The sequence below is a fragment of the Aythya fuligula genome, chromosome 1 (genome assembly GCF_009819795.1).
Source record: "Aythya fuligula isolate bAytFul2 chromosome 1, bAytFul2.pri, whole genome shotgun sequence".
NCBI lineage: Eukaryota > Metazoa > Chordata > Aves > Anseriformes > Anatidae > Aythya > Aythya fuligula.
Genome location: NC_045559.1, coordinates 80,844,061 through 80,870,799, shown reverse-complemented (window position 1 = coordinate 80,870,799; position 26,739 = coordinate 80,844,061). Strand labels below are relative to the sequence as shown.

The following is a 26,739-nucleotide window of genomic DNA, read 5'->3' as shown; positions in this document are numbered from 1 at the left end:
AGAGGCAGAGAGGATGAGGTGCTGCAGTTCTATTCTGAATTTGCCAAGCAAGTATGTTTGGCAGAGAAAAGCTGTTTGTCTTTTTTTAACACTCTTGTGCCTGCTGCTCTTCCCTGGGACCTCCCCCTCCCTCTCGTTTTGCAGGGCACACACAAAACAGAATGTAGCCTTCTTTGCATGATCTCACCGTAACAGTGTATAACACCATCCTTTAGTTCTAAAACTAAAGTTTTCTGCATTGACAACCTGATGTTTCTGCCTAGCCAAGGTGTGGCCAGTGCTGCACAACAACGGGCCCTTTACTGAGCCTGTATGTTGCCTCAGTTTCCCCATCCATGAAAATGAGATGATATGGATCTTTGTCAAGTGCTTGCATGCCTGCAAAAGTCAAGCTGTTGCTTGAATTGGGTATACCTCAGCTAGTAAACATGCATCTCTTCTGCTTCTCTCTCTCTCTCTTTTTTTTTTTTTTTTTTTTTTTTTTTTTTTCTTTCATGCTGTGCTTCCTACATATCTCCCTTTGATATTTACTTACCTTTGGGATTCTTTCTCCCCAGGTGCATGACTAGCTCTCATTTTTTGCTTCTTCCTCCCTGCTCAAGCAAGATAGGTTGCTTTTACATTATTTCTTTGTTCTCTGTGGTATTTGCGACACCCTCCCAGCCTTGTATCACCTGTGAATTCCATTCCTCCTGGTTGTGTTTTCCCTGTCTCTGCAGCACCTAGAATGACGCAGCCTTTTGTGCTGTTGTTGCTGTAATTGAACCTGATGCTTGAAAGGAGAAGAAAAGGTTGGAATAAACTGCCTTGATGATTCAACCCTGGGGCTGAGTGATTTGTTTCTTTGATATCAGTCCCTTGATCAGAGCTTTGCTATGTTATCTCTGTTTGTCTGGGGAGAGTTAATTCCTGGCACATTTGGGCTGGTTGAATCCCAGATACCAGAGCTGGTAACTGGAAAAGGAGCAGGCTGCATTCTTCTCGCACTCCTAGATATGTCAGAAGAGTCTGTGAGGTTAGATGTTCCAGCGCTTATTAGTACCTTAAGAGAGTCTTCATCTGCATTTAATGTAATTGAGAAAGCTCTAACTTTCTTCCACCTGCCACAATCCATCACCTGCTCTCCCCTGTAATTTAATCCCTTGCAGAGCTGTCCCAACATAGTTTCCTCTTCCTCCTGCCTTGTTCTATGCACAGAGTCCCCTATTGACTCATCACTACTTGCATACTTTTTGCTCACAAGATATTTAGGAATTTATGAGTACTCGCTGATCCACTAATCACGAAGCATGATGGATGACTACCATGAAAAGAGCACTGAAAGCCTAGCATGAAACTAGCCTAACATAGCCTAGTCTAGGTCTAAAGCCTAGGATACAGCCTAAATTAAAAGCCTAATATCAATCAGATTATTGGATGAATGGGAGGGGTTCCAAGGCGTTTGCATCTGAGCTGGAAGAATGTCTGTGTAGACGCACAATCTTGCAAACTGGGCTTAGGTGGGAGTTCTTTGGCTGAATTGCCTAGGAACAGGTGTAGGGGTGTAATCACACAGAGCCCACATCTGCCTAGGACCAAGTGCGAATTCCAACGGTAGGAGAGGGTTTTGTAATGTGTGCGTTTTTTACTACATTAAACAGCTAAGAATGATTTGAGATTTCAAGATCTCAGGCAGCTTGGTGCCATGGTAATAATCACCATTAAAAATCTCCATAACATTTGATAAAGAGAAGGGAAAACAGCTAAAGTACTGAGGAAAAAATTTTTTGACAATTCCTCATTCCCTTAATTCTTAATTTTTAGGAAGAAAATATATGAGAGATAGCATTAATGATAGTCAAGATTCATTTTTTTTCTAGGGGATTTAGTCATGGTGGACCTAGGACATAAACTTGTTTTTACTTGATGTGCAAACTTGAAAATCTAAACACACTCTGAACTGGGAGAGGAAGAGCAACAAAGAAGGAAAGTGCACCTTTCATTTCTGATGCTGGGCACTTGCACCACTTTCTGCTGCTAGAGGATATATGGTATGAACTAGAAAACTCTTGGAACTAGAAAACACAGAGCAGCATTAGGCTGGCTGAGAATTTGCTGTTACCTCACACTGCCCATAAGCTCATAGCCATATAGTCAGAAAAATTTCTTTGGCCAGTAGCCATGGATGTGTTTTAAACATCATGTCTGATGTCCACAGAATGTGGACAGAAAAAGCCTTGTTAGGTATGAGTGAGAGCAGGGAAATCACCCCCTACTTTTCAAGAGATGTTGGAATGAGGCTAACTAGCAGACATGGTGACACTATCCAGGGCCTTCTCTTCAGCCTACTTTCATCACAATTTTTTTAGCAGTTCAAAGAAGTAAAAGCCTAAAGGTGAGATCCAGGAAGCTGTGGGAGTGCTGGCAACATTTGCAGAGTTCTTTTCTTACAATTTCACTTTTTTCTTGGCTTCAGAGTCAGATTTTGCTTTGGTTGGAGGGCCTCACTGTGTGAAGGATTTCAGGGAAGATATATGGATCAGAAAAATCCATAACATTATGATGACCAACAGCTTACCCTAAACGACTTTCTTGGAAACTAAGCCCATTCATTTTGTGTACCTTAATTTTAATTAATTGGGTAGATTAAAAAAGAGGGAAAAGCAGGGGAGTGGTTTTGGGGGAAGTGGATTTAAAAAGAAGGATGTATTTGTGCAGCACGCTTTTTGGTATGTTTTTAACTTTTAACTTTCACCAATTTTACTGAAAAACTTTGTTCAGCAAAATAAGTTTTTATTTTATTTTATTTTATTTTATTTTATTTTATTTTATTTTATTTTATTTTATTTTATTTATTTTTCTTTATAGTATATATATTATACATAACAGATACATTTGTTATAATTTAAGAGGTAGGACCTCTACGAAGTGTTTTCTTTCTTCATGAACAAAACACACTGAACATGGGAAGTTGTTTTTTAAATTACATTTACAAGAGGACAGATAGAAAGCAGATAGGAAATGTAAAGAATGTAATTTAAAATGTACTGATGTCCTAGCTGCTCACCCAGTCTTTGATAGGTTGGTGGTACAAGAGGTCCCTTTAGATCTCTCAGTACTGAGAGTTTTTAACTTACTTTTCTGTGGCTCTGGATGGCTTCTATGTAAAATGAGGTGCCAGCTCTGACCCAGTTTAGCTCTAGGTTCAGAATAACCTAGAGAAGAGGGAAAGGCTTCTTGTCCTTTTTGATTACCTAATTGAAACTTCACCACATACCCTCTCTGGGAATATATTTAGCTCTTTCAGAATTTCTTGCCCCAGCATGACATGCAAACAAGCAAACAAAAACAGCAGCATGTTGGACTTGATGATCTTGAAGGTCTTTTCTAACATAAATGATTCTGAGTATGTGCTTATGATTTACTTTTTTTTTTTTTTTTTTTTTTTAAATCCATTTTTCTTCCCACTGCTTATCCTTAATACAGTAAAACACTATGTGGTAGGGGGAAAGAAACACTCATCTTCTGATGTAGGCTCATTAATAGAATTTTAAAGGAGGACAAGGCCCTTGTGAAAACTGCCTAAAAATGAGTATGACTATATTCCAGCACAGTCACATACAAAGCAAATTAAAAGTTAGGAAACATTCAATCACCAAAAATGAAAAGTCAATTAAAAAATATATGGTGATTTAAGAGAAGTAAATTCAAGAGGAAGTTACAATTAAGTAACTAACATGCTGAACTAAGTGGTTAGCAAGGGGACAGGATGGGAATGCTGTGATGTGGGAATGTTTTCACTTCTTTGCTTTTGATCATTCAAACTGTATTAGTGTTTCAACTTTTTGCTTTCAAAAATTTTATTTAGATTAAGCCATTAGCATCAACATTAATCACAAAATCCCTGCAAATCTTAAAACAAAGAAGGGCATTTGTTTAAAGCATCAAAGAAAGAAAAAATACTATAAAACAAGACGGTCAAAGCCTTTTCTTAAAGCAACAGTGCTATCTTTCTTTGAATACGTAACCAAAACCACATTTAATGTGTTCCAAGATTGAAAAGCATACTTTTTCAAAGCCGATTTGGTGCCACCAGCTGTTTCTTCACTGAAGGGGCTGTTGTGCAGAGCTGCGCCGAGAGGTGAGGCATGAGAACTCAAGCTGCTACTGAACACCTGAGTCTGGTCAGGTTGCTGTCAGTGTTAACTTCCAGGTTCCACACACGTGCTCAGTGCCAGTTAAAGAAAACATTTCCATGAGCATGCTCTCCATCTTCTGCTCTACTTGTGCATGTCCTGAATTATGATCAGCATCCCAGCCCAGTGTTCAAGGTGGTTTTTGCAGCCTGTCCTGCCTTCCATGTCACTGGAGTTACACTGTCAGTAGCACATGCATTCACTAGTTTGTGGCTGTCTAGGGCCAGTGTGAGCTACAGCCAGACCTTGGAGAGCATGGGGGCAGAGAGTAAGGACTTCTCTTTTTCTCTTTCCTCCCAGTCTAACTACTAGTCTTTCTTCCTCACTGTCTATATTAAGGAAAGCTTGTGATTTACAGGCTCCTGTTCCATTTGCTATGACTGTTGCAGACTTGAATTCCATCTCAGAGAAAGCAAATAAGTTAGCTGTTGATGAAAAATCATGTTACTAACACACTTGTGAAGAATTTAGTTTCTTCTTATAGGAGTGTGCTTTCAGTTTCATGGAACAGAAAAACAGGAAAAGTTTTAATTTTATTTTTTGGATACTAGAAAGTCCTCTGAGCCAAAAGCACAAGCCTGGGAAGGGCAGACCTCATGGAGGTCATTATGGGAAATTAGTAAGTAGCTGGGCTAGTCTGGAATAGCACCAAACAGACCAGAGCCTGGCTCAGTTTGAGGCCAGACCACATCCGCCTTGTTAGCTGCACTCTCTGTTGGTTTCAGTGAGCTGATCCACGTGCTGCATGGAGGAGATAAGCTGCTCTGTGAATGGTGGTGCTGTGCTGAAACCATGGGAATGAAGCCTGGAGGTTTGTTCATCTCCTCTGTGTCTCAGTCCCAGTCCCACTCCCAGTCCCCAGGGAAGTGACTCACTGTGTGCTGCACTCACTGGTCCAGTCTTGTGGGTGTCTCTGCTCCTAGGAGCAGTGTGTCTTCCTCCCATGGCTTCTATGCAGCAGGACTTTGTAGTGCAGCTGACTGTGATAATTTATTATGGCCTCTGGGCACTTTGTGAGAAGGATCCCAGACACCTTGAAAAGTAGCTGAAATGAAGAGCAAGTGAGAAGTACTCAGCCAGCAGATACTGTGAAGCCACAGTTATTTGCCAAACTTTCTGTCAAAATGTCAAATTAAATCTTAGTAGATATGTTGATATCCTCCAGGTTTGCTAACTTGTTCTCATTTTCTAGCTGCACCAAACTTGAACACCAAGATACTGTAATAGGCCAGACATGAATAGGAGTGCTTCATTCTCCTTGAGGGTCTGGCACTGGAGCTGCCCAGTGGGGTCCCAAGCTCATTGGTGACCCTCCCTTTGCTTAGGTAGATAGATATGAGGCGTGGTGACTTGAGATCTTACGACACTACTGCTCTGAAATATGGAGTTATTCAGATGTGAGGCATGAACCAAAACCATGATGTAGAGGCTGCTGCAGTGTAACTGACATATTCAGTATGTTCTTGGGATTTTGTAGGGGCAGAAGTGTTCAAAAGTCCTTTTGGACTTCATTTTTTCCAAACATATTTCATACTTGTAACTGCATTTCTTGTGTGGAGGGAAGTTAGATCCTGTGGTTTGTAAGCACAGAAAAACAGAAAATACAATCCTGAATGTCAACAGGAAAGAGAACCTAGTCAGGCCTCTACTCAGTTCCCTCCAGTCTGCACTTCATGGGAAAAGAGATGGTCTCAAGGCAGCAGAAATATCGTGATGTGGCAAGTGTGTTGAATGATCTGTCTGTGATGTTTCACAAGCAGCTGCTTTGATTTTTAAGCTCACTCATAGGCCAGAACTGTAGAAATTTTTAGCTTCCCATTCTGGGAAGAATGCTCTTTATTTACCCCTGCTGTACAGACACGGGAACTGGGATAGTAATCTGTCAAGAGACATAGAGCAGTGGCAGAAATGCTGGTAGAAGTGATGCTTTATATTCCTTTAAACTAATCTAACTTGCATTTACTTATGTTTTGTTCATCCCTGTTTGTCTGTCTCTTGTCCCTGCTGATACTTGAACACTGTCACAGCAAGCAGGTTCCCCTCTCCGGCCTGTTGGGCAGGTACTGGTTGCTAGCACAGGCTCGGGAAGAAGGCAGCAAAAAACATCTGTGGAGCAACAAAGTGTTAGGGCAAATAGGGGTTTTCCAGGTTTAAATCATTTTACACTGCTGTGGAACTGCACCCTCAGCTCTGAGCTGAAGCCAGGCATGCACATGTCCCTATGCCAAGGCAGGGCTGATTCCAGCAAGAAATATTTGAATTAACTCCAGAATTTCTGTCTGTGCATTGAGAAATACAGACATTAGCTAAAGAATTCCAGTGTAGCTTGAGATGAAACTAGTCAAATCTTCCTAAGCTTAGGTAGACCAAAACATATGGAGGGTGAAGGACTGGAGCAAGCCCATAGAGCAGAGCAGCCCAGTATCCCATTGCTGTGTTCCGTGGCTCACTCAATTACCTCTAGTTATTTAATGAACAGTTTTGCAGGTGCCTGTCTTCCTTGGATCAGCCATGTGTCAGCAAACCGCTAACACTGCCTTAGAGAACCCACTTCATCTTTACTCCAGCCAGTCTGGGGTAGCCTGACAAAGGCCACAGACAATACTATGCAACCAAAAGGATGTGCCTTTGAAGGGCCATGGAGGAGCAAATCTGTTAGCTGTGGACCTCACCTGTATTAAACCTTTCCTTACCTGCATATAATTGTGAAAAAATATCTTCTGATTGTACCCCTGAGCCTCCTACACTGAGAGTCTGGGAAGTGCTGCTAGGTCAAGAGGCAGTGTGGGTGTGGGTGTCTTGTGGGGATGCCAGTGTGGCACGAGCCCCAAAGCAAAGGTCTCAGACCCCCCCCACATAAACTGTAACCTGAGCTTGGGTTTGCACTGCAGACCAGCACCAGATCCACCTTCCATCCACTTCCTTGCAGTGGAGATGAGTTTGTTCTTCCAGTGTAGTGAGCAGCTCTCTTCCACAGGACATCCGCCCACATGGCATTATTTTGTGATAGGACGGTTTAAGCTGAGCCCAAAGAACCAAACAGGACAGGGTTTTCTGGGGCTCTGGATCACAGACCTGCTCAGGTGTGACTGAGGGACCTGCAGAATGGGAAGAATTCATAGGGGACATATTTTAGCCCTGATACCATGTGTGCCCCCTCCTCCCCCTCCCTCTGCCTTGTTCTGTCCCCACCCCACCAATCAGCCCTCTTTAGCATGACAAAGAGCCTCGAGAAGCCGACGATGATAGATATTGCAGTCCCAGGCAGGGGACAGTGAGCTATAAAGGCATCTGCCTGTCTATACTTCGGGGCTACCGCAGCTTGCCGGTGACACCTGCCCCCTAAGCGGAGGTGGCATCTCTTGGGAGGCAGGGGAACCACCCCTCCACCTGCCCCCCCATGTGTTCTCAGCTGGCTCTGCCCCCCTACCAGGCTTACCCCGGCGGGTCCGGCATGGGGTACCTGGAGTTCTGCTGGAGCTCAGCAGGAGACACAGGACATGTTCCCGTTTTGGCCGGGCCAGCAGCAGCAGCCAGTGCCAGTCCATCTCCAGAGGCAGGACAGCACAGGCAGACAACAGGTAAGATGCTTCTGTCAGGGTACCTGGGGTACCTGTGGCCACACTTCAGCCACTTGCGTAACCACTTTGAGCAGATCTTTTTTTTTTTTTTTTTTCTTTCTCCTTGCCTTGGATTTCTTATACGTGAGCTGGGCAAAAATCCATGTGGCAGGTGAGAAGGATGGCCTTTAGCTGTCACTTCACCTCTACACAGTGCGTTTCAGTGGTGCCTGTGAACTGGTTTCCTAAACCTCACCAGGGACTTCAGGTACAGGCAGTTCTGTGCTTTGGGCTAAGACGGTGCAAAGGCATGTTTTCATGAAATTTGTGGCTATCAGGAAAGGAATATCTGGGCCTCTTTTTAGACAAATGCTGTCATGTGCTTTGGAGCAACACATCCCAAAGGTAGCTGTGCTCAGGGAGTCCCCTGGCCTCTTACAAACTCCTTGTGCCCTTCATGTGCTCAAAGCTTGTTCTTTGGCAAGTCATGATCTGAATCACTGTGCCAGGAAATCTGCTCCCTTCACACCAAATGTTGTTCCTTTACATTTCTTCCAGTTTGTCATTTTCCTCTCTCTATTCCCCTCACCTTTCTGTGCTCTTGTCTCTTTGCCTCTCCCTCTCTGAAAAAAGTTCCAGCCTTGCTCCACCTCAGTGACATTTTCTATGCTTTCTATTCCTTCCCCACCCTGGTGAGTGGCAACAGAATGGCTGATAAAAGTCTGATAAAATCAGATCTTCACCCAACCTCACTGTGCGGTCAGCAGGGTAACACTCTTGCAAGGGGTGAGAGAGAAGAGAGAAGAGTGAGTTTTCAGGGTGCTTGTTTCGAGCTGTCAGATGCCATGGAGAGCTACAGCCTTGGGCAGAGGTGCTAGTGGCTACTTGGGTTCAAACACTCTCCTTCAGTGAGTGTTCTTTCTTTCTTCAGAGAGAGGCCAGCTTGGGGAGCGAAGGCCTACATAAAAGTCAAGGGCTTGTGGAAGTTGTGCCTGTCTTAAGTTTTTGTGTTTGTGTCTGTTCCATGCCTGTTTGTGGAATGGCGGGCCCTGGGAGGACAGCTTGTGTCTCTGCCAAGAGAGCAACAAGGAAAAAGATACCACAGACATGGTCCTCCCTTCTGAAGCCCAGAAAATTTTTAGTGTTGCTTAGTAACACCTCAGCTTAGGCCAAGGAGCCCATTCCTCGGGAAGGTATCAGTGATTGGGTTGAGATGTGTGTTGAGGAGGATGAGGAGGATGTCTCAATGGGATTCAAAGTTACAGCTCTCAAGATGGCTAGGAAGGAGATCGGGAGCTACTGGAGAGAGGCTGTGTACTGAAAATTGCACTGCATATTCACTGCAGCTCCTCTCTCCAGAAATGTCAGTAGGAAGAGAGGGCATGGGGTATGCAGAAGGGTTTGTAGAGGAGTTGCTGGAGGAAGGAGAAAAGGACAGATTTATCCTTGCAGGTATGGGAAGGAGGAAGACTGGCCTCACAGACAGTCAGGATTGTCTTGAGAAGATCTCAGCCTGTCACAGGCCTCAGCAACCAGGCACCTGACAGAAAGATTCTGGGGGTAATCTCTCTTGTTAACATTTTCCTATTCAGGCAGCCTGAATGACTTTGCATCTTGGAAGCTTTTGTCTAGAAAAGTGGCCCAGCTTGTTTAGGAAGTTTTTCCTTTAGATCTTTATCTTAGCTTTGTCCTTCAGCAGAGACCCCCTTAGGACTTTTAACAGGACAAATGAGAAGGGGCTGAGACAGCTTCCTCCGCACTTCTGAATTTTGTCCCCAGTGTCTCCAGTACAGGGTTTCTGAGTCTTCTCCCCTGTCTCACACGCCCACTTTTCCTTTCTCCTACCCCATCTCTGTGTCAAATCTCTCTCCTTTGTTCTTGACATAAGGCTTCCCAAATATCTTCATCTGCACATTTGTTTCCAGCACTGAGACAGCCTGTCAGTGGGAGCCACTGGAGTGATATAATATCCAAGGTCTGGCTCTGATACTCTCCACCTGTAAACCCCCCCTCACTGTAAGCATTGACTGTTCTGCCCCAACATACACCTTGGGAATGGAGATTTCTTTGCCTATCAAGTGCCTTGAGATTCCTGGGCAGACAGTTTTGGGGAGGCCAGTTACCAACCCAAATGTCATGACTAGACTTCTTTAAACCACCTGAACCTGAAAAATTACTGGGGCCTTTTGAAGGAGAATAATTACACTGTGATCCAATGTGCAGCATTCTCTCTTCTGTGCCCTGACTTTTTCACCTGATGAAAGGGAACTGTGGACATCCTGGAAGTCTGAGCTGGAAAACTGCTCACGGTCAGTAGGCGTCTCTGTTCTCACAGATCCATGAAGGTAGAAGTGTGACACAGACCTTTGCCTGAAGCAGGCTTCTTCCAGGTAGACAAGGAGTACTGATGTCATGATATAACACATAGGGAGTGCGCTCATATCCATTCAGCTGTACATTATGTCTTATATACCTTCTGCCACTCTCTTTTTATTTCTAGAAATTTCCCCGGCTTCCTCCAGTTCTGGGAATTTCAGCCAGTTCATGCCAGACTCAGCCACCAGTCCACATTCAGCATCCTCATCCCCACAACCTACTGCTAAGCCTCAGAAAGGCAGAGAAGATGTCATGGGGACAGTCAAGAAGGGCAAGAGCCGCACAGCCTTCTCCGAGGAGCAGCTGCAAACCCTGCACCAGCGGTTCCAGGCCCAGAAGTATCTCAGCCCCCATCAGATCCGGGAGCTGGCAGTGGCCCTGGGGCTCACCTACCAGCAGGTGAACGTGGAGGCTTTGACCCATGGTATATCTGTTACACAGTGGCTGAATAGTCACATAAAGCAGTGGCAGGATGGAAAAGCAAGTCGCCAGCAGAGGGCAGAGGCAAAGGTGCTACATATCAGTCATTGCCCTGCCTATTTGTCCCCAGATATCTGAAGCACTTCTGGGGGACAGGAGAGTCAGTGGCACCTGACCTGGGCCTCCCCAGTGAGGGGTCACTTAAGGCGGACAGCTGCCAACACTTGCAGTAGAATTACAAATGCATTTATCAATATGCTGTTTGGTACAAAGGAAAAATAACCATATAATTACATGAAGTTACAACTCCAAACTCTGCCTGGCATTTGGTTATCAGAACTAGGCACGATGGCCTGGATGTCCCTGGATGCCCTGGGACTAAAATATTCATATATGCATTGTATATGCACATGCAGGCACCCACATACTGAACTGGTTCTGTCAGGAACAGGGCTGGCGGGACAGTCTGCTATTTCCTTCAATCAACATCCTTGCAAAGGCCGCTCTCAGAGCCCAGACACAGCCCTGGGGGAAAATGGTCTGGAATTCACCCTTGCTAGGAGCTTTGAATTCCGAAACTACGGGATACAAGAAGCAAGTGTTTCACTTTGCTCACATGTATCCACTGGTTTCCTGCAGAAACAGTGTTTCAGAAATTTTCCTGTAGTGCAGGGGGCTTATGGAGACGGGGGTGGGTTTAATTTGCAGCAGTCATTACTGTCCATGACTGCAAAGAGTTTGTATGTCACAACTGTGACTGACACAGGGCTATAATGCCGCCCCCTCCACCCCCTGCCCACATGCAGATGCACTAGCCACCTGCTGATGCTGCTAGACAGACATCTCCCTTGGCAATAACCCCAGGGAACACTTAAAAGGGCTTTGTCTGCTGCTCCCCATATATCTATGCCATCTGACCACTCTCCCCTGATTCTTTGCTGCTTGTAAATCTGATAACAGTCACTACTCCCTCTTCTTTGCTGATATTTTCTCTGGTCTTCCTTCCCCATCTAGGTGAAGACTTGGTTCCAGAACAGGAGGATGAAGCTGAAAAGGTGCCAGAAGCATATCCTGTGGACTGCTCGGGCTCAGTGCCTCACACAAGTAAGAACACATGGGCAATGTAACTGTATAGGTACAGGTACAACACACCATGCCTTCTGGTTTGCACAGAGGCACAGACTTGGCACGGCTCTCCAATGTCCTGTTGGTAGCCTGGCAATGGGCTGACTGTGCTACTTAAATGCTTCTGGAGAATGATTGTATTCCTTAAATATTGCATATTAAATATTGCATTTGACTGCATATACATACCAGAGCTATGGAGATGGGTATGAATCTTCTTGCCCTGCCATCCCACTGCTGCTGATCAAGAAACAATGTGAAATGTGAAGGGACAGAAGTCCCTCTAGTGGAAGGTGTCCGTGCCCATGGTAAGGGTGTTGGAACTAGATGATTTTTAAGATTCCTTCCAAACCATTCTATGATTCTGTGATTCTGTGTCATGTCTGTGGACACCAGTGCAAGATGTTGTGTTTTGATTCACTGTCTTTCCTTTTCAGAACAGCTTCCAACCAAGTACTTACCTGGATGTGCACCCCAAATTCCACCAGGGCTACCCGATCAATGCAGCCAGCAACATCCAAACAGTGTCTTCTCCCCGCCAGCACTACGGAGCAGGGCAGAACGCTTACGCGATTGTGACCAGCGAGGATGGAGGAGTCTTTGGCAAAGGTGGGGGCACCTGCAGCGTCCAGCAGACGGTGGGCTTCATTGCCCAGCACAAAGTAGACTTTTATCACAGCTGTCCTGGCAGTGTGGAATATCCGGGCACAAAGACAGGTGATGGCTGTAACTTTCACCACGCAGCGTCCATGGGGGCATCATTCCCAACCACTGCTGGCTACCATCTCTATCATTCCTAAGCATTGTGTGGGTGGGGAACTTGGGCACCTTGCAAGCAAATCTTATTCTCATCTCTTCCTTCATTATTCATGTAATTTCCAACTCAGGGGCATCATGTAACTAGAACCAATTTTGGCATCCAAATGTTTGCCTGCAGGCATGCCCAGACACACAGGTGCTAGCACATAAGCATACATATAGCCCTTCATTCATATGCCTTTACACATACACATGCACACGCACACACAGTTCTTTATTGGTAAATATAGCCAAATTCCCTTACCTCATATGCCCAAGGTCTGGCTGACTAGACTGTCTCCTAGGTCTTCCAAATTATGGACCTCAGAACCTAATCTCAGAGTAGGCAAAGATTCCTTTGAGGACCTCATGTACACACATCACTGCACAGAGCACACAAAGATGTGGGCTGTCTGTAGAGGTGCTAGTTGCATACTTATCAGTGACAGTGGATAAGCTGTTGTTACACAATGGGCATCCATCTGATGGTTAGACCACCAGTTCTGTAGGTTAGCCACAAGTCATAGGAGTGAAGAAATGTATAATGAAGGGAGATTTGACAAGCTGCTTGCAGAGAGGGTATTGAGATGATCTTATAAGCATCAAAATGATAAATAAGCTCATTCTTCTATCTTTCCTTGTTTCCTCTTGAGAAAAAATAAAAGTGCATTTAATTTGGAAAATAAAATACTTTTTTCAGGTGGATTATGTGTTTTTCTGCATTTTTTTTCTCTTTATAACCAGGCAATGAAACCCAGATGGAGAATAAATAGCCATAGCAACCATATTCTGTTGTTATTACTGATTTGAATCTGAAACTATAAACAGATATTTTTCCTTTTTTATCAGTGGATCAGCTTCATGGTTCTTGGCAAGACCAGATATCTAGAATCAGAGGGCCAGAAAGGTAACTCCCACCTACTTTAAAAATCTCTCCTACCCAGCAATATTTCATAATAAGACTAAGACACAGTGGTACTATAATTTCTAACTTTAATACTGGATGGATATCTAAGTACCTAAAAACAGATGTGTGTATCAAAGTATATTTAATAGCAGGGTCCCACTTCCCTGAGTCAAAGGTTTTCTCTCAGACTGATAAAAATGACTTTATCTTAATGTGAAATAGCTGTCATGGTTAAGAAAATGAGTATAAAATGAAAGTACTTGTTGTCTGAGACTGGAATAATATGTGTGGCCATCTGCTGTTTTGCTTTTCTATGCCTCACAGTTGTTTGTTCCTACCTCCATTCCATCATGTAGCCACTCTCTGACCCTTTGAGTTGTACAGCTACACTGTATGCAGGGCTACACTTTTTATAGGGCTGTGTACTGTAAACTGGATGGATTGGAAAAATAGGGCCTTCTGGAAGATCGATTTTGACTCAGACCATTTCATTTCGAAGCACAGTCCCACACCCCACATCTGTCCTGCTCCCACCAAGTGCTTTTGCTCAAGAAAGACATGTTCTTTCAACCACTACACCATCAGAAGGGTGGGGATCAATTGGGTCTGCTTAACTGAAAGCCAACATTAAGATGCTGGTTAACATCTCAAGGCACGGTACAATAACATCAGTTATCAGCTCCTTTGCAGTTACCCTGAATATTATCTGGAACCTTTCCATGTCATCCTAATAAATACAGTTGTAGGTGAAAAAGTTGAGTCCTCATTATCTGGCAATGGTTCACTTGCCTGCATCTTAGTGCTCGCCCCAGGCAGCAGTACCAGTGTTGTGATATTTAAAAGATTTAGTGATTCAGATACAGCCCAGCAGCTAGAGACATACCCTGTGCACAAGCAGCAGAACTTCCATTAAACATGATAAATTAATTCTAGTCTTGTTCTTATGAAAGAAATTCACAGGTATGACACGAGGGTGCTCCTCAAAACTTTGGAGGCATGAAGGTAACATGGCTCTTACAAGAAAGGAAAAGCTTTTAAGCTCAGTGCCATGATTTTGGGTCGTTTGTGCCTCTTAACCTGCTTGGTATTGGTTAAGATGCTTTTGGCTACTTATGATAGGCCAAGCAAGAGATGTGTGCCAATTCTTTACTGAAAATTTCCAAAGTTATGGTAGCTCAGTGTTTGAGTCATGCAGGGTAGTTGGATGACTAAATATAACACTTACTAATGCCTGCAGGGAAGAACCTATTAAAGGTCACACCTTTTATCTGCACTGCAGAGATAACTAGGGCTGTGAGCCCTTGCTCATGGGCCACTCAGAAGAAATATGTAGCTTGTAAAACATAGCTGCAGGCCACATTGACAGAGAGAGCAAGGAATGAGGTTGCTTGCACCACACTACCTACTTGTTATTTTGCCTATAGGACAGCTAAGGCTGGGACCCAGTAAATTAGGAGATAAAACCTAGCCTACATAACTTGCACTAGATTTAATTTGTTCAGTTTGGATGGAATTCAACAAACTAGAGCATTGACCCTGCAGAGATTCTGAAAGTGCAGCTTACCCCACATGCTGTAATACGTATCAAGCTTGACATGGAAGTGAGGATGCCAACAGCCAGATATTTGTTGGTAGGTGTCCTGCAGAAACAGGTGAGATTGTTCTCAATACTCCATGTGAGCTTACAGCTGGATCCTAGTAAGATTTGCTAGCCAGCAAATCATGTTTGCAGAAATCACGTTTTCACAGCACAGCCACAAGAAGATGCAGCAGTGCTAGCAAAGATGTAATGCATCCCACAAAGATAAGGCTTTTTTTTTTTTTTTTTTTTTGATATGCACTTACTTCCTTTGAAGAGCTACTATTAACCTGCTAGGAAATACCAGTCTCAAGGGATTAGTTATATCTCCACTACTTTTGGTAGTAGTGCTGCAATTACCTGTGCAGCTGTTTCACAAGTTGGGGTAACTCAAGCATGTCAAGATGTCAAGGTAACAGACCTCCAGCAGCATGAAAAGACCAAGTCCAGTGTCATTCCACAGCTACCTGATCCTGGGTCTTTCCCAGCCCACATTCCAGAATTCCAACAGCCACTTTGCATCTTCCCTCTAGCTCTGCAACTACGTGCACTTGCCAAACCTGCACGCGGCCTGGGGGCTGAGCAACCAAGGGAACAATGTACCCATGCAGGAACACTCCATTTCTGCAGAACAATTCCAAGGTAAACGCAGTAACTAAACCACAGCATGCAGAGCAAACAGCCCCAAAGCTATTTAAGCAATAGGTGTGTTGAGAACAATCTTACCTATTTCTGCAGGACATCTACCAGCAATTATTTGCCTACTAGCACCCTCACCTCCTTACCCTTGGGGCAGAAACATGGAAGAAAAACATACTAAAACAACACAGGTAATTTGTAGCAAGCATCCTCTGCTATCTTTCTACAAAGACTTATGTATCTTGTATATTTCTTAGACCTCGGGTTTGTATCTTAAAAAGTAATAATTAAAAAAATAAAGGTGAAATGCAACTGGTTTGGTAGCTAGGACTTTTACAGATGCATGATTTTCTGTTCTTTCAAGCAATGCTGTCATTGAAATTAGCACTGCTGCTAGAGCAGCATCCAGAGTTCATCTAAACATGTTAGAATACAAGACACAAGTCAGACTTGTAAGGATCCATTTTGTAATACATGTACAGGGAGCAGTATAAGCCTGCCATTTCTCCTTGCTGGCCAGACTTGCCTTTTTCTGCTGTTGAAGGTCAGCAGCTCATACGCATACAAGTCAGCCTTTCTTCCCCTACAGCCTCAAGTGCCCAATCCCTCACCTTCCTGCACATATCCTACTTTATGCCCTGGAAGCAGAGTCTTACAGCATTGCAAAAGGAAATTACACATGCTTTGGCATCTATACAAGCAAGCAGGTTCTATGCAGCAAAGGACCTGTGGCAATCTGAGCAGTCAGCTGCCATTTTACCCTCCTGTGCTCAGTGGGAATACATACTGAACTACCCTTCAGGCAGATGAGAAGCATCTGTGGTATATTGTAAGTTAAGGAGCCTGGAATTGAACCCAAACAGATCGCTTTTGCTAGTTTAAACTATGGCCATTAACAGGAGCTTGCCTGTACTAATACAGCAGTAACCTAAGGGTTTGAAGACAAACAAGTGCTTTTTTTTCCCCCCTTAGCACTACTACCCATGAAGGCTTGCATACCTCAGCCACAGATGGTTTTGCACGTTTGAGCTAATAAGCATGTAGGAAAGGTAATGCTCAACAGCCAGCTGAAACTCACTGAGCAGGAAGAGGGTCAGTGAGCCTCTAAACTGCTGGTTGCTGACGCTGCTCTAGTGCAAGAGCCCCACATGTACCAGCTCCCAGTTGCTAAGCAGCAAGAAATAGTCTCAAGGCAAAGAGGGGAAGGAATCAAGTTCTGTTTCAGTGCTGAAGGCAGGATTCAGTTACTTCTATTAAAAAAAAAAAATAATAATCTACAAGTTTGGTATACATAAGGTTAGGACAGGAATCCCCAGAGGGCTGTAGCCTGAATAAGGCAGTACTTCTAGACCATACCTGGAGCAGCAGAAGCAGGCAGATATAAAAATCTCAAAATGCATTTTCTCACTCCCAACTGAACTGAGTATCCCTCATACCTAAAGTTACTCTTAATCATTGCTAGCAACCCAGTTGCCTACTCCTGGAGTCCCCCTTGCACTAGGCAACACACCTGCTTATGGAAGTCAAGGCTGATGACTCCTGTGACTTACTCCCTTTAAGCAGCTGCTGGTTCCTACTTCTAGGACAAACACAATGGGATTTTTCCCTCCTTTCCCCAGTACTTCCAGAGGAACAGAACCACCATTCCCTTAGAACGCTGTTCTGGTGAAAGATGCAAGCTGGCAACACTGTTTAGGCATTAAAATAAAGTCATTTATTTTCAACTCAAACAAGTTCATAAAAACATTAAGCAGATGCAAAATAATAAAAGACAACATGCGCATAACCATAAGAACATGCTCAAGATCACTGCAAGAAAATACACTTCGAAAAATGAAACTGGAACACAACAAATACTCATCTCCCTTGCAGTGAGTTTAACTATGACATACAATCCTCATGCATACATTAAAATACTGGATTGCAGTAAAAAAAAAATGTGCACTAGTGACAACAATACCAAAAATTATTTATGCTTTTACAATTTACTCTTGCCAGCTCATTTTGTGTTCTTGAGCAGTGGCAGACAGGCTTCTACAATTCTACCACCTAGCATTCTTTTAAGTAGCTGGCCATCTCTACCCCTGAGAAGACTGCCATGGTATTGTCACTGTGTTCATGAAGTGCTAGTGAACCATGACATACAGATAAGTAAAACTGTTCTCACCACCTCACACAGAAATGGCACTTTGGGATACCCTCTGCTGCAATATTCAGATTGGGACAAGCCAACAGTATCTCAGCAGAAAGATTAAGGAAGGCAAGATCTGAACTGCAAAGGAACAGTTCCTGAGATCCACTGTGAATGATTTGACAGGCACAAAGAAGTTAGCAGCTCTGGAAACTATGGAGAAAGTTTCCATTTCGACTATCAGAAATACTCTTCTCCACTTTTCTTTCTTCTGCTCCTCCTCTCAATCCCCCTGATGTACACAGGAAGGTACCAGGCAAGGAATAGGCAGATGTTGACCTCTCCAGGAGGAGGAGAAGAAGAGCAACTTTGGATCAAAGCCATCTGAGATCAGATGATCTTTTAGCTTTTCAGTGAAGAATGGGAGGACCCAGATGAACTTATCAGCTGTCTGAGGTATTAGCAAAAGGCAAGACAGAAAGATAGATTCTGGGTTACAGCTGGTATTTGTTGCAGAAGTGCAAGAAAAGTCTTCTCCAGCAAAATCCTGATGCAAAACACAGGGCAAGGATCAGAGAATCACATGCTAAAGAGGCAGCAGAGTAGGTCTTGGACAGTAAACATCAGCCTTCACCATCTCTGCTGCTCCTGGCTGTGGCATTGCACATTCCCCTCCATGAATGCAGTTTTGGATTATCTACGCACAAAACACCCTTGGCCAAGGGTTAGCTATGCACAAATTCTTTTAAACAGAAGAGAAGCCAAACACAGCAGGGTACCAAGACCCACCAAGAGTAAAAAGCCAGAACTGAGGGGGGGGGGGGGGGGGGGGGGGGGGCAAAAGAAAGGAATAAAAAATTGGATCTCTGAGTCAAGATCCTAGAAACCCCATGACAGAAAACAGGAAGAGGAAGAAAAACACTTTGGTCTAAGACTCATAACCGCTCTGGGTCTCCAACGTATGCCAAGGGGCCTGGTACTGATGCCGTACAGGAGAGCTTGAGAACTGCATGATACCATCAGAGGTGCTCTGGAAGCTGTAGGTGTCTTCTGACTGCAGGCCATCATAATCCACATTAGTAGGGTAGCCATGATAGAAGTTCACTTGCTGAGTTAATAAACCCACGGCTTGCTGGGTGTTGCAGCTTGTCCCACCTTTTCCGAAGAACCCCTCGTCCTCCACAGCCATGAATGGGTACAGGCACTGCCCATTCCCATAAGTTTGGCCACTGCTGTAAGCTTGGTGCATGTTGGTCACAGCCTGAAGGTTTCTGTTAGCACCAGCAGGGAATCCTTGGTGAAACGTGGGGGTCATATCCAGGTATGAAGCTTGATGAAACCCATTCTAGGGGAGACAGAGATAGCTGTTCAGTAATTAAGAACAGGCACACGAGCTGTGTCCATTGATTTGGATATGTCCTCCTTTCCACCCTTTCCAAAATCAGTTATTTTCAGTCCACATCATCCCCGCTATAGATTTATAATAACAGAGATCATAAGATCTAAACTTAGAAATCCCCAAACCACCATGCTGGGAAGAAAGCCAGCATGAGTAGGCCTTGGTGGCCCTCTCTGGCCAATTCTTAACCTGGAAATAAGTGGATAACATTATTTCAGTTGCCATTGCAGGTTTAAAATAGATGCTGCTGTAAAACCTGTAAACCTGTTCTGTACACATGAGAAATACAACTATCTTAGACATGATGCACTTTTCAGCACAAAACAGAGGATCCCTGACTAGTGGAAATATATATAGCAAACAAAAGGGGCAATTTTCTCACCTGTGATAGATACATCCCTTTTTCCACCCACTGACTCTCCTTCTGGCAACGTTTAAACTTCATACGTTGGTTCTGAAACCATGTTTTCACCTGGAAGTGAAGAGGACATAGAATATTAGAAATTCATTCTTATTTGAATCTCAGTACATATCCTAAAAATGTATTAGTTTCTATAATAGTTTCTGCATGGGTCCTAACACAGTGCATAGTTTCAGCAGCTAACGTTAGGCATCAGTAGAACCAAAACTGAGCCTAGCACACTTACTGCTCAGGTCACCACGGGATCTTTCATGCTCAACACATCAAAAACCCTTCCTGAAAGACAGGCAAGACAACTGCTGAAACATTGCTTGTACAGCAGCACCTCACTGCTGTGATGAGATCAGTGCCGATTCAATAGTGACTCGTGGCCTCAGTCACACACGAGTAGCTGGCGAGGCAAAGACCACCTCTTTAAGGAAAGACTGAGGGTGCCACTACGTATAAGAAAAGTAGTGCCAAATATCTGTCTTTTTGTATTTTATCAGAGACAAAATATGTTGATACAGAGCAGTAACTTGACTAAGTGGCACTGCCCTTTATTTCCGAACATCTGCACACAGTGGGAGGATAGTGCGGGAAGTAAGAGGAAGACTGAGTCATAAGTTTTCACACCCTCTACTCTCTCATACACGCAATCAGATAAATAAGATAATTAAAAGACACTCCTCTGGGGACCTAAGAAAAAAAAAAAAAAAAGTAAACAACAAAACAACAATTGGTTGTGGTAGCAAGATCACTCCACAACAGGGGTGCAACTTTGCTCAGAGCAAGACGTTCACCTGCTTGTAGGTGAGCCCCAGGGACGCTGCCAGCTCCCGGATCTGATGGGGGCTGAGGTACTTCTGGACCTGGAACCGCTGGTGCAGGGTTTGCAGCTGCTCCTGGGAGAAGGCTGTGCGGCTCTTGCCCTTCTTTGCTGCGCCCTCATCTTTCTCCTTGACCTGGAAACTGGGATGTGGAGACGGGCGCTCCGCGGTGGGGCTGGTGGCCGAGTCCGGCGTGTACTGGACGAGCGTCCCCGAGCTGGAGGAAGCTGGAGAGGCATCTGGGGAGGGAAGCAGCGGCGAGCGCTCACACCTCAAAGTCGACGCCCAGCTCCCCGAGTGGCTCACGGATGCCGGGAGCCAGGGGTGCCCTGCCGGGACGCGGTGGCCTCGCCCGACCCCTGCCCGAAGTGGTCGCCCCCCGGCCGTACCTGGGTGACTGGGCGTCCTCTGCTCGGCGGGCAGGGCCAGCAGGTCTACCGGGGCCTCCTCGGCGGCCGCGCCGTCCATGGTGCCGGCGGAGGGCCAGCAGTAGTGGCCGTACCTGAGGGCGCCGGCGAGGGGCGTGTAGGGCGGCATGGCCAGGTGGGCGCTCATGGCCGGGCCCGCACCCCCAGCCCCGGGCGCCTGCCGCATGCCGATACCCCATTAGGCGGAGCCGGGGGGTGCTTTATGTCCTCCCCAGGCCGGCCTCGGCTGGAAGGGACGGTCACGGCCATTGTCATGTTAAAAGCCGGTTGATTGGGGGGGGAGTGGCTCCGGGGGGCGCTCAGCCCTCCCTGCGGGGACCCTGCTCCCACCTCGGGGCCCGGGCGGGCAGGGCAGGCACCCCCGCCCCCACGTTTCACACTCCTTCTCCCCACCTACGCCCCCCACCCAAGGGGGAAGAATGGAGGCGAGGCAGGAGCCTCCCCCCGGGGCATGCGGGGGCTGTCGGTGTCTGCATTGCAGATCGCGGCCGGCAGATAAGCGCTCCGCCGCCCCGCCGGTCAATGCGGACTGGGGGCAGGGGAGGGGGCGACTCCCCTGAGCGCCCACCCTGTGCTGCGGGGAAGGGGGCTCCGGGAAAGATAAGCTGCTCCCCAGCTCTTCCAGCTGCTAACCCGAGGCTGGGGCAGGCCGGCCTGTCTTGCAGGGATACAGATGTACTTCGGCAAATGGTTGAGGAAAGAAGCTTGAGCTTTTTTTCCTAGCTTCTTAAAGAAGTCAGAGCTTATAAAAAAGTTTGGTTTTACTACACACCAGGAAAACACGGGAATTATGGAGCTGAGGGCCGTACACCTATAAAAGAGCCTTATAGGTCTTAAGCACTTAAAGCCAAGGCCTACAGTCTGCTCAGAGAAGCTAAGCTACTTCCTCCTTCCTACCCCAACAACAACAACCACCACCCCATAAATAAACTATTACCACTTCCCTTAGGGAAATTAAAAGCTTATTGGGATGATCTCATTGCCCAGGAATTATAAAACCTGGAAAAACTCTATGGAAAGGTAAACGTGAAGGCACATGACACATAAAATTCCCTATCTCACCCAGTGAAAGAAACAGGACACAGGCACCTACCTGTACCCAAAGGAAGGGGGAATGGTTGCTAGATTACTGCACTGTTAATAATCTTCTAGAGATGATAGAAACAGATCTCCTTTCCTTCCATATATCTCCTCCACCCCAGTTGAGTCATCATGAGAAATGAGCCCCAGGTGTTACCCTAAGCCCACTTTCTCTTGTGCCACTGGTCAGCTGCTGGGAATTGCTGGGACTGATGAGCTTACTTTGAGGAGGTCACACTGGGGTGCCTTTGCAGAGCTGTTTACCTGGAGAAGGCCTTGGTGGGCCCATTTTTTGATAAATTCCTAATTGATTGTGATTTAATGGACAAGAATCAGGCAGAGAGATAATTGGGAATGCAGGGAAAAGTGACTATAATTGAGTAAGAGGAATAAAATACAGAGTCAGATTCTTACCCTGAAGCAAGCAGTGCAAGCTCTGGGCTCTTTGCTGCTCTTGGGCTCTTGCCCTGTTCTTGCAGCTCTATATTTCATGCAGGTTGCTTGCTCATTGCCATGGGCAATAATCAGCCCATGCATGCACAGGAAGGGTTTCTCTGTCAGACATGCAGAATGGTCACACAATAGTATGTTGTAGAAGTGATAGCCACTGATCTGCATGGTCCCTGTGCTGATAGGGCTTCCCTGGAGATATGCATGCTACCTGCAAGGTAGTGTTTGACTTCATTGCCACAGTCCATTGCAAAGGCAGAGAAAAACAGGATTCTGTGGTCAAGGGAGCTGTATTTGCAAGCCAAATCATTTGTTTGATTGTTTCTTGGCAATGACAGTTTGAGGAGCTCCATGTTTGCCTCTACAGTGCACATCAAGTGAAATAATAAACACAATTCTGGTATTTATTGACAAGGACTCCTGTCTGGAGACGATGGTGCCCACTAGTGAGAGGTTGCAGGAAGCACTCTTGGCCATCTCACAGGCTGCAGACTGAGTCAAGAGAGGTGACACAGCTTGTCTAGGAACAACTACAGCAGGGCTAACACTTTTACAGATGGAGTAACACTACCTCCACCGTCAGATCCCATCTTCCCTTGGTGTGTGTGTGTGTTGCAAAATGCAGCTGAACTGCTCACAGTTTGCAATTTTTCGGCGTTGAGCTGTTTTTCTCCAAGAGACAGACCTGCTTTGTAGCCTGCATAGAACTGATTTCATTTACCCATCCTTTTCCATTTGTCTTTGTTCATCTTTTGATTTTCTCATCTCCTTTGTCTTCCATTTCCTTTGTTTTTTATGCTTGAACTACCCGATCTATTTTCTGTTCCATATATCCCGCTCTAGTGACATCAATTTTCTCCTTCTCCCCAACCATACCTCTTATCAGATTATGAAACATATCTTTTGAAATGTCTCTGTGGGAGAAATGAAGCTTGTGTGAGTGTATAAAATCATACCATCTAAAGACGGATTTTTTTTTTTTTTTTTAATGTAAAGAAATCCAGTTGTTTTCCCCAAAATAAATTGTAGACATCAAAATGCCTTGGGAAGGTAAATCCATAAGTCTCACAGGCACATAGGATGCTATAGGAAGAAAGATGTATATGTTTGAGTTGCTCCCCAAGGTACTGGGTCAGGGAAATTTGCCATGTGACAACATCAGCCTGCAAAGTGGATATACTACCCATGAATATGTAGAGCTGACGTGTATTTAGAAAATACCTTCTGAGAATGACTCCTAAAACAGAAGCATGTTTCCACTCATGTTTCTTTTTGTTGCTGTTTTCAGCAGGAACAGCAACATGATACAGATCTGATTTAGTCATATTTTTCCCCACAGGGTGAAGTAGCAGCAGCGATTTGTTTTTAAGCTAAAAGTTGTGACCCCCTCCCTCTTCATCCTGTGGCCGCTCTCCAGTTTGGTAGTTCTCAGTTTATGATGTGCCAAATATTTTGGAGCTTTTGTCAAGTGAGCATAAGTTGCTTTATTATGCATATGGCAGTGAATGTAACCAGTCACTGGGCTGAAGCATGTCCTAATGAACCTTTTCCATAATCCTTCCAGAGTAGAGATAGAAGCTCAGGTCTAAAAGCAGTCTTGGCCTCTTGGCCTAAGTACACATGAGACAGGACCATGGCTGAAAGATGTTTTCATCCTGCAAGTTCCTTCTGTGAAGGAGCCCCTGTTAGTGTCAGTGCAATCTCTGCCTTCAGAGGGCTGGAGCTCAAACTGGCACTGAAGTGATACAAACATATATTGGCACTGAAGTGATACAAACTTATATTGGAGTTGGGGAAGAAGCAGATGGCTGGTAGTGTATATCCAGCTCTGGATCTTATACCACTGGATCAGAAATGCCATGGGTTCCTACCTCAGAGCACTGCTAAACTCATTTTCACCAGCAGGTTAATGTTATACTAGTATAGGTAGTTTCAAATTTTATATAGGATAGGTACTCTTCTGTCTTCCTGTTGCTAACTTAAACATGGGGTATTTGTGTTTTGGTGAATACTGTGAAGTGTCATGAGAGTTCCTGTATTGTTCTGCTCACATTCATGGTGTTCAGCAAGCTGGCAGTGGTTAACAGGGGGCCACAGCCTGGGCCCTGTTGCTCCTCAGAGGTTTCTTTTGGTGCCATCACCCACAGTCAGGCATGTGCATGGTAGGGGAAGGCAGGTAGAAATCCCTCCCTTGCATTCTGCTGAGCTCGCCTGGCATTTCTTGCGAGCAGGCACCTATGGTATTTTTTTTACATTGAATTCTCAAGTTAAATTTTGGAAAAATAATCCTGCCCTGCAGCCCTCTGTACTCACCGAGCTCTTGGCTCCAGACAGCCTGCCCCCCCGTGGCTTGGTCACAGCTCACAGTCTGGTCTCAGGATGCCGTGTTTGTGGAAGGGAAGGCAGCCAAGAAAGAATAACAAAAATTAGACCCTCATTCATATTACAATATGGTTTTCCTTTCTCTTGGCTTTTTGGGGGAGCAGGTCAAGAAAAGGACAAAGCTTCTCCTTTGCAGTGGCAACCCAGTCTCTCAATCACCTGAGAATTACTGGGTGATGCGGCCCTTTGTTAGCTGTGGAGAGGCAGACTGGGACAGAGGAGCCATGGCATAAAACCAACTGACTCCCTGCACGGGCAGGAAAACCTGAGTTTCAGAATCAGGTGGGAAGAAGGCTAGTGTGCCAACCCAGATTTCTTAAGGTATGATGGGCCTGTTCCTTCTTTATCGGCCCTTTCTTGTGCCCATGCCTGCACACAATGTTGAAGTTATGTTGTAAGTGCTTGTATGAGGAAGCATTCCCTATCAGCACCTATAAACTGGAATATAGAATTTCTGTCTCCCCCATGGAGACAGAAATCAAATTCTCTGATCAAATTCACACCTCTTCCTTTTAGTGATAGTGCGGTTGTTCTTACAGGCTCACTTAGATGTCCTCTTATTAAAAACAAATGGGATAGAGATCACTGTCTTCAGATACTTTCTTTGAGTTTCTGGCGTTTCCACCACTAGAGGGGAATACCAAGTCCTGTGTTTTTCATTGTACAAAGGCCCTACGTAATTTCAAAATGAGTCACCTCCCATGCTCTCCTCCCAGAGGATGCTCTATATCAGGCAGTTTGCCTTTTCTTTCCCAAACACACTCCACTTTGAAATGAAACAGAAGCTTTTCTTCCTGAGGTTTCTTTACTTTTCTTCCCCTTTCTGATAGGAACAATTTCGAACAACCCACTCAGTGGGAAGTCTCCACAAATCCATAGCTAGTGGGAATCTGCAGTCAGCAGGGCACTGAACTGGTAGATAGGTCACATGTGTTGAAGGCTCTCTTGAGTTCACTGAGTATTGTGGCACCTGTTTTCTTCCACATCTTTTACCGGAGGCTGATCCCATGTTTTTCACAATTGTTAATGCATATCAGAACAGAACTAATGAGGATCATGTGCCAAGTGGATGACTGTAATTATACATGCAGGCCATAAATGGGCACACAGCCTGTGAGTAATTTTGTGTTCCTAATACATCTCATGAACCACACTCTTCTAGTTAGCACATACTTCTCAAGTGTGTCACTGTGCCAATTCTGTGGCATCTAGATTTTTTAAGCTCCAGAAAGTCCCCGTAAGAGCAGATCACCTATGAGACAAGTGTCTGATTACAAGAAATGTTGGGATGACTGAAAAGGGTGCTGCTCTTTCAAACCTGTCACAGGTTGCGACAGGGACTCCCCCGTTGCCTGACCATTACCCCCATCGGTCCACCCTCTGCTTTCCTCCAAGACTGGCTGTTGCACATGCATTCATGAGTGATTAGCAAGTGTTAGAGCCTGAGGCTCCCTGGCTGGCACCCACTCTACATTTGAATGGTAACCCGTGAAACCCAGTGCTGTGGAACGGGATCTGCAAGTGGATTTTGTCTGGGACTGACGGAAGAAAGAGATTTATCTGCTTTTGTTTAACAATATTTAGGTGGCCGACGTGACTGAGATGGAAAGAAAAAGAGACAAAGAGAAGAACAGTAAGAGGCAGTAGCTTTTTTTTTTTTTTTTTTTTTTCCGGCTGGATGTCATTTGTCTAGGAATTGAATCCAGTGGAGGTTGGAGGCTGAGGAGCGGGGCATAGCATTGACACCAGCTAGTGGTGGTATAAAGGTAAAAAATATTTGTTCATTTCTTTCAGACTGTCTAGGGAGAGCTAGCTCACACCAGGCAGTGAAGCACATCTTTGTGGGCAGCAAAGAGACTGAATTACTGACTGGGTGTCTTCCCTGTCTATAAGATCAGGAAAAGCCACAGAATCATGGCAAAAGAACTGCAGACACTCAGACTGAGCTGTGACAATATAGTAATGCTTCCCTGGCACAATTTAGCCATGAAGGAGGAGGAGGAGCTGCTGTGACTGTTGGGAAAATCATTTTGCAAAAAATTCCAGTTCCAACCTCAGCT

At 45.1% G+C, this 26,739-nt stretch overlaps 2 protein-coding genes across 2 annotated transcripts; one reads left to right on the top strand and one right to left on the bottom strand.

Annotated features, from left to right (window-relative positions):
• Positions 1-7,575: 7,575 nt before the first annotated feature.
• On the top strand, positions 7,576-12,456 carry LOC116485654 (homeobox protein NANOG-like). Its single transcript, XM_032181147.1, has 4 exons — positions 7,576-7,756; positions 10,236-10,510; positions 11,546-11,635; positions 12,094-12,456. The coding sequence occupies exons 1-4, from the start codon at positions 7,576-7,578 to the stop codon at positions 12,454-12,456; spliced, it is 909 nt and encodes a 302-aa protein (XP_032037038.1).
• Positions 12,457-18,638: 6,182 nt separating this feature from the next.
• LOC116502331 (homeobox protein NANOG-like) lies at positions 18,639-20,894 on the bottom strand. Its single transcript, XM_032208209.1, has 4 exons — positions 20,729-20,894; positions 20,313-20,578; positions 19,492-19,581; positions 18,639-19,055 (listed from the first exon to the last, which is right to left on the bottom strand). The coding sequence occupies exons 1-4, from the start codon at positions 20,892-20,894 to the stop codon at positions 18,639-18,641; spliced, it is 939 nt and encodes a 312-aa protein (XP_032064100.1).
• Positions 20,895-26,739: the final 5,845 nt, after the last annotated feature.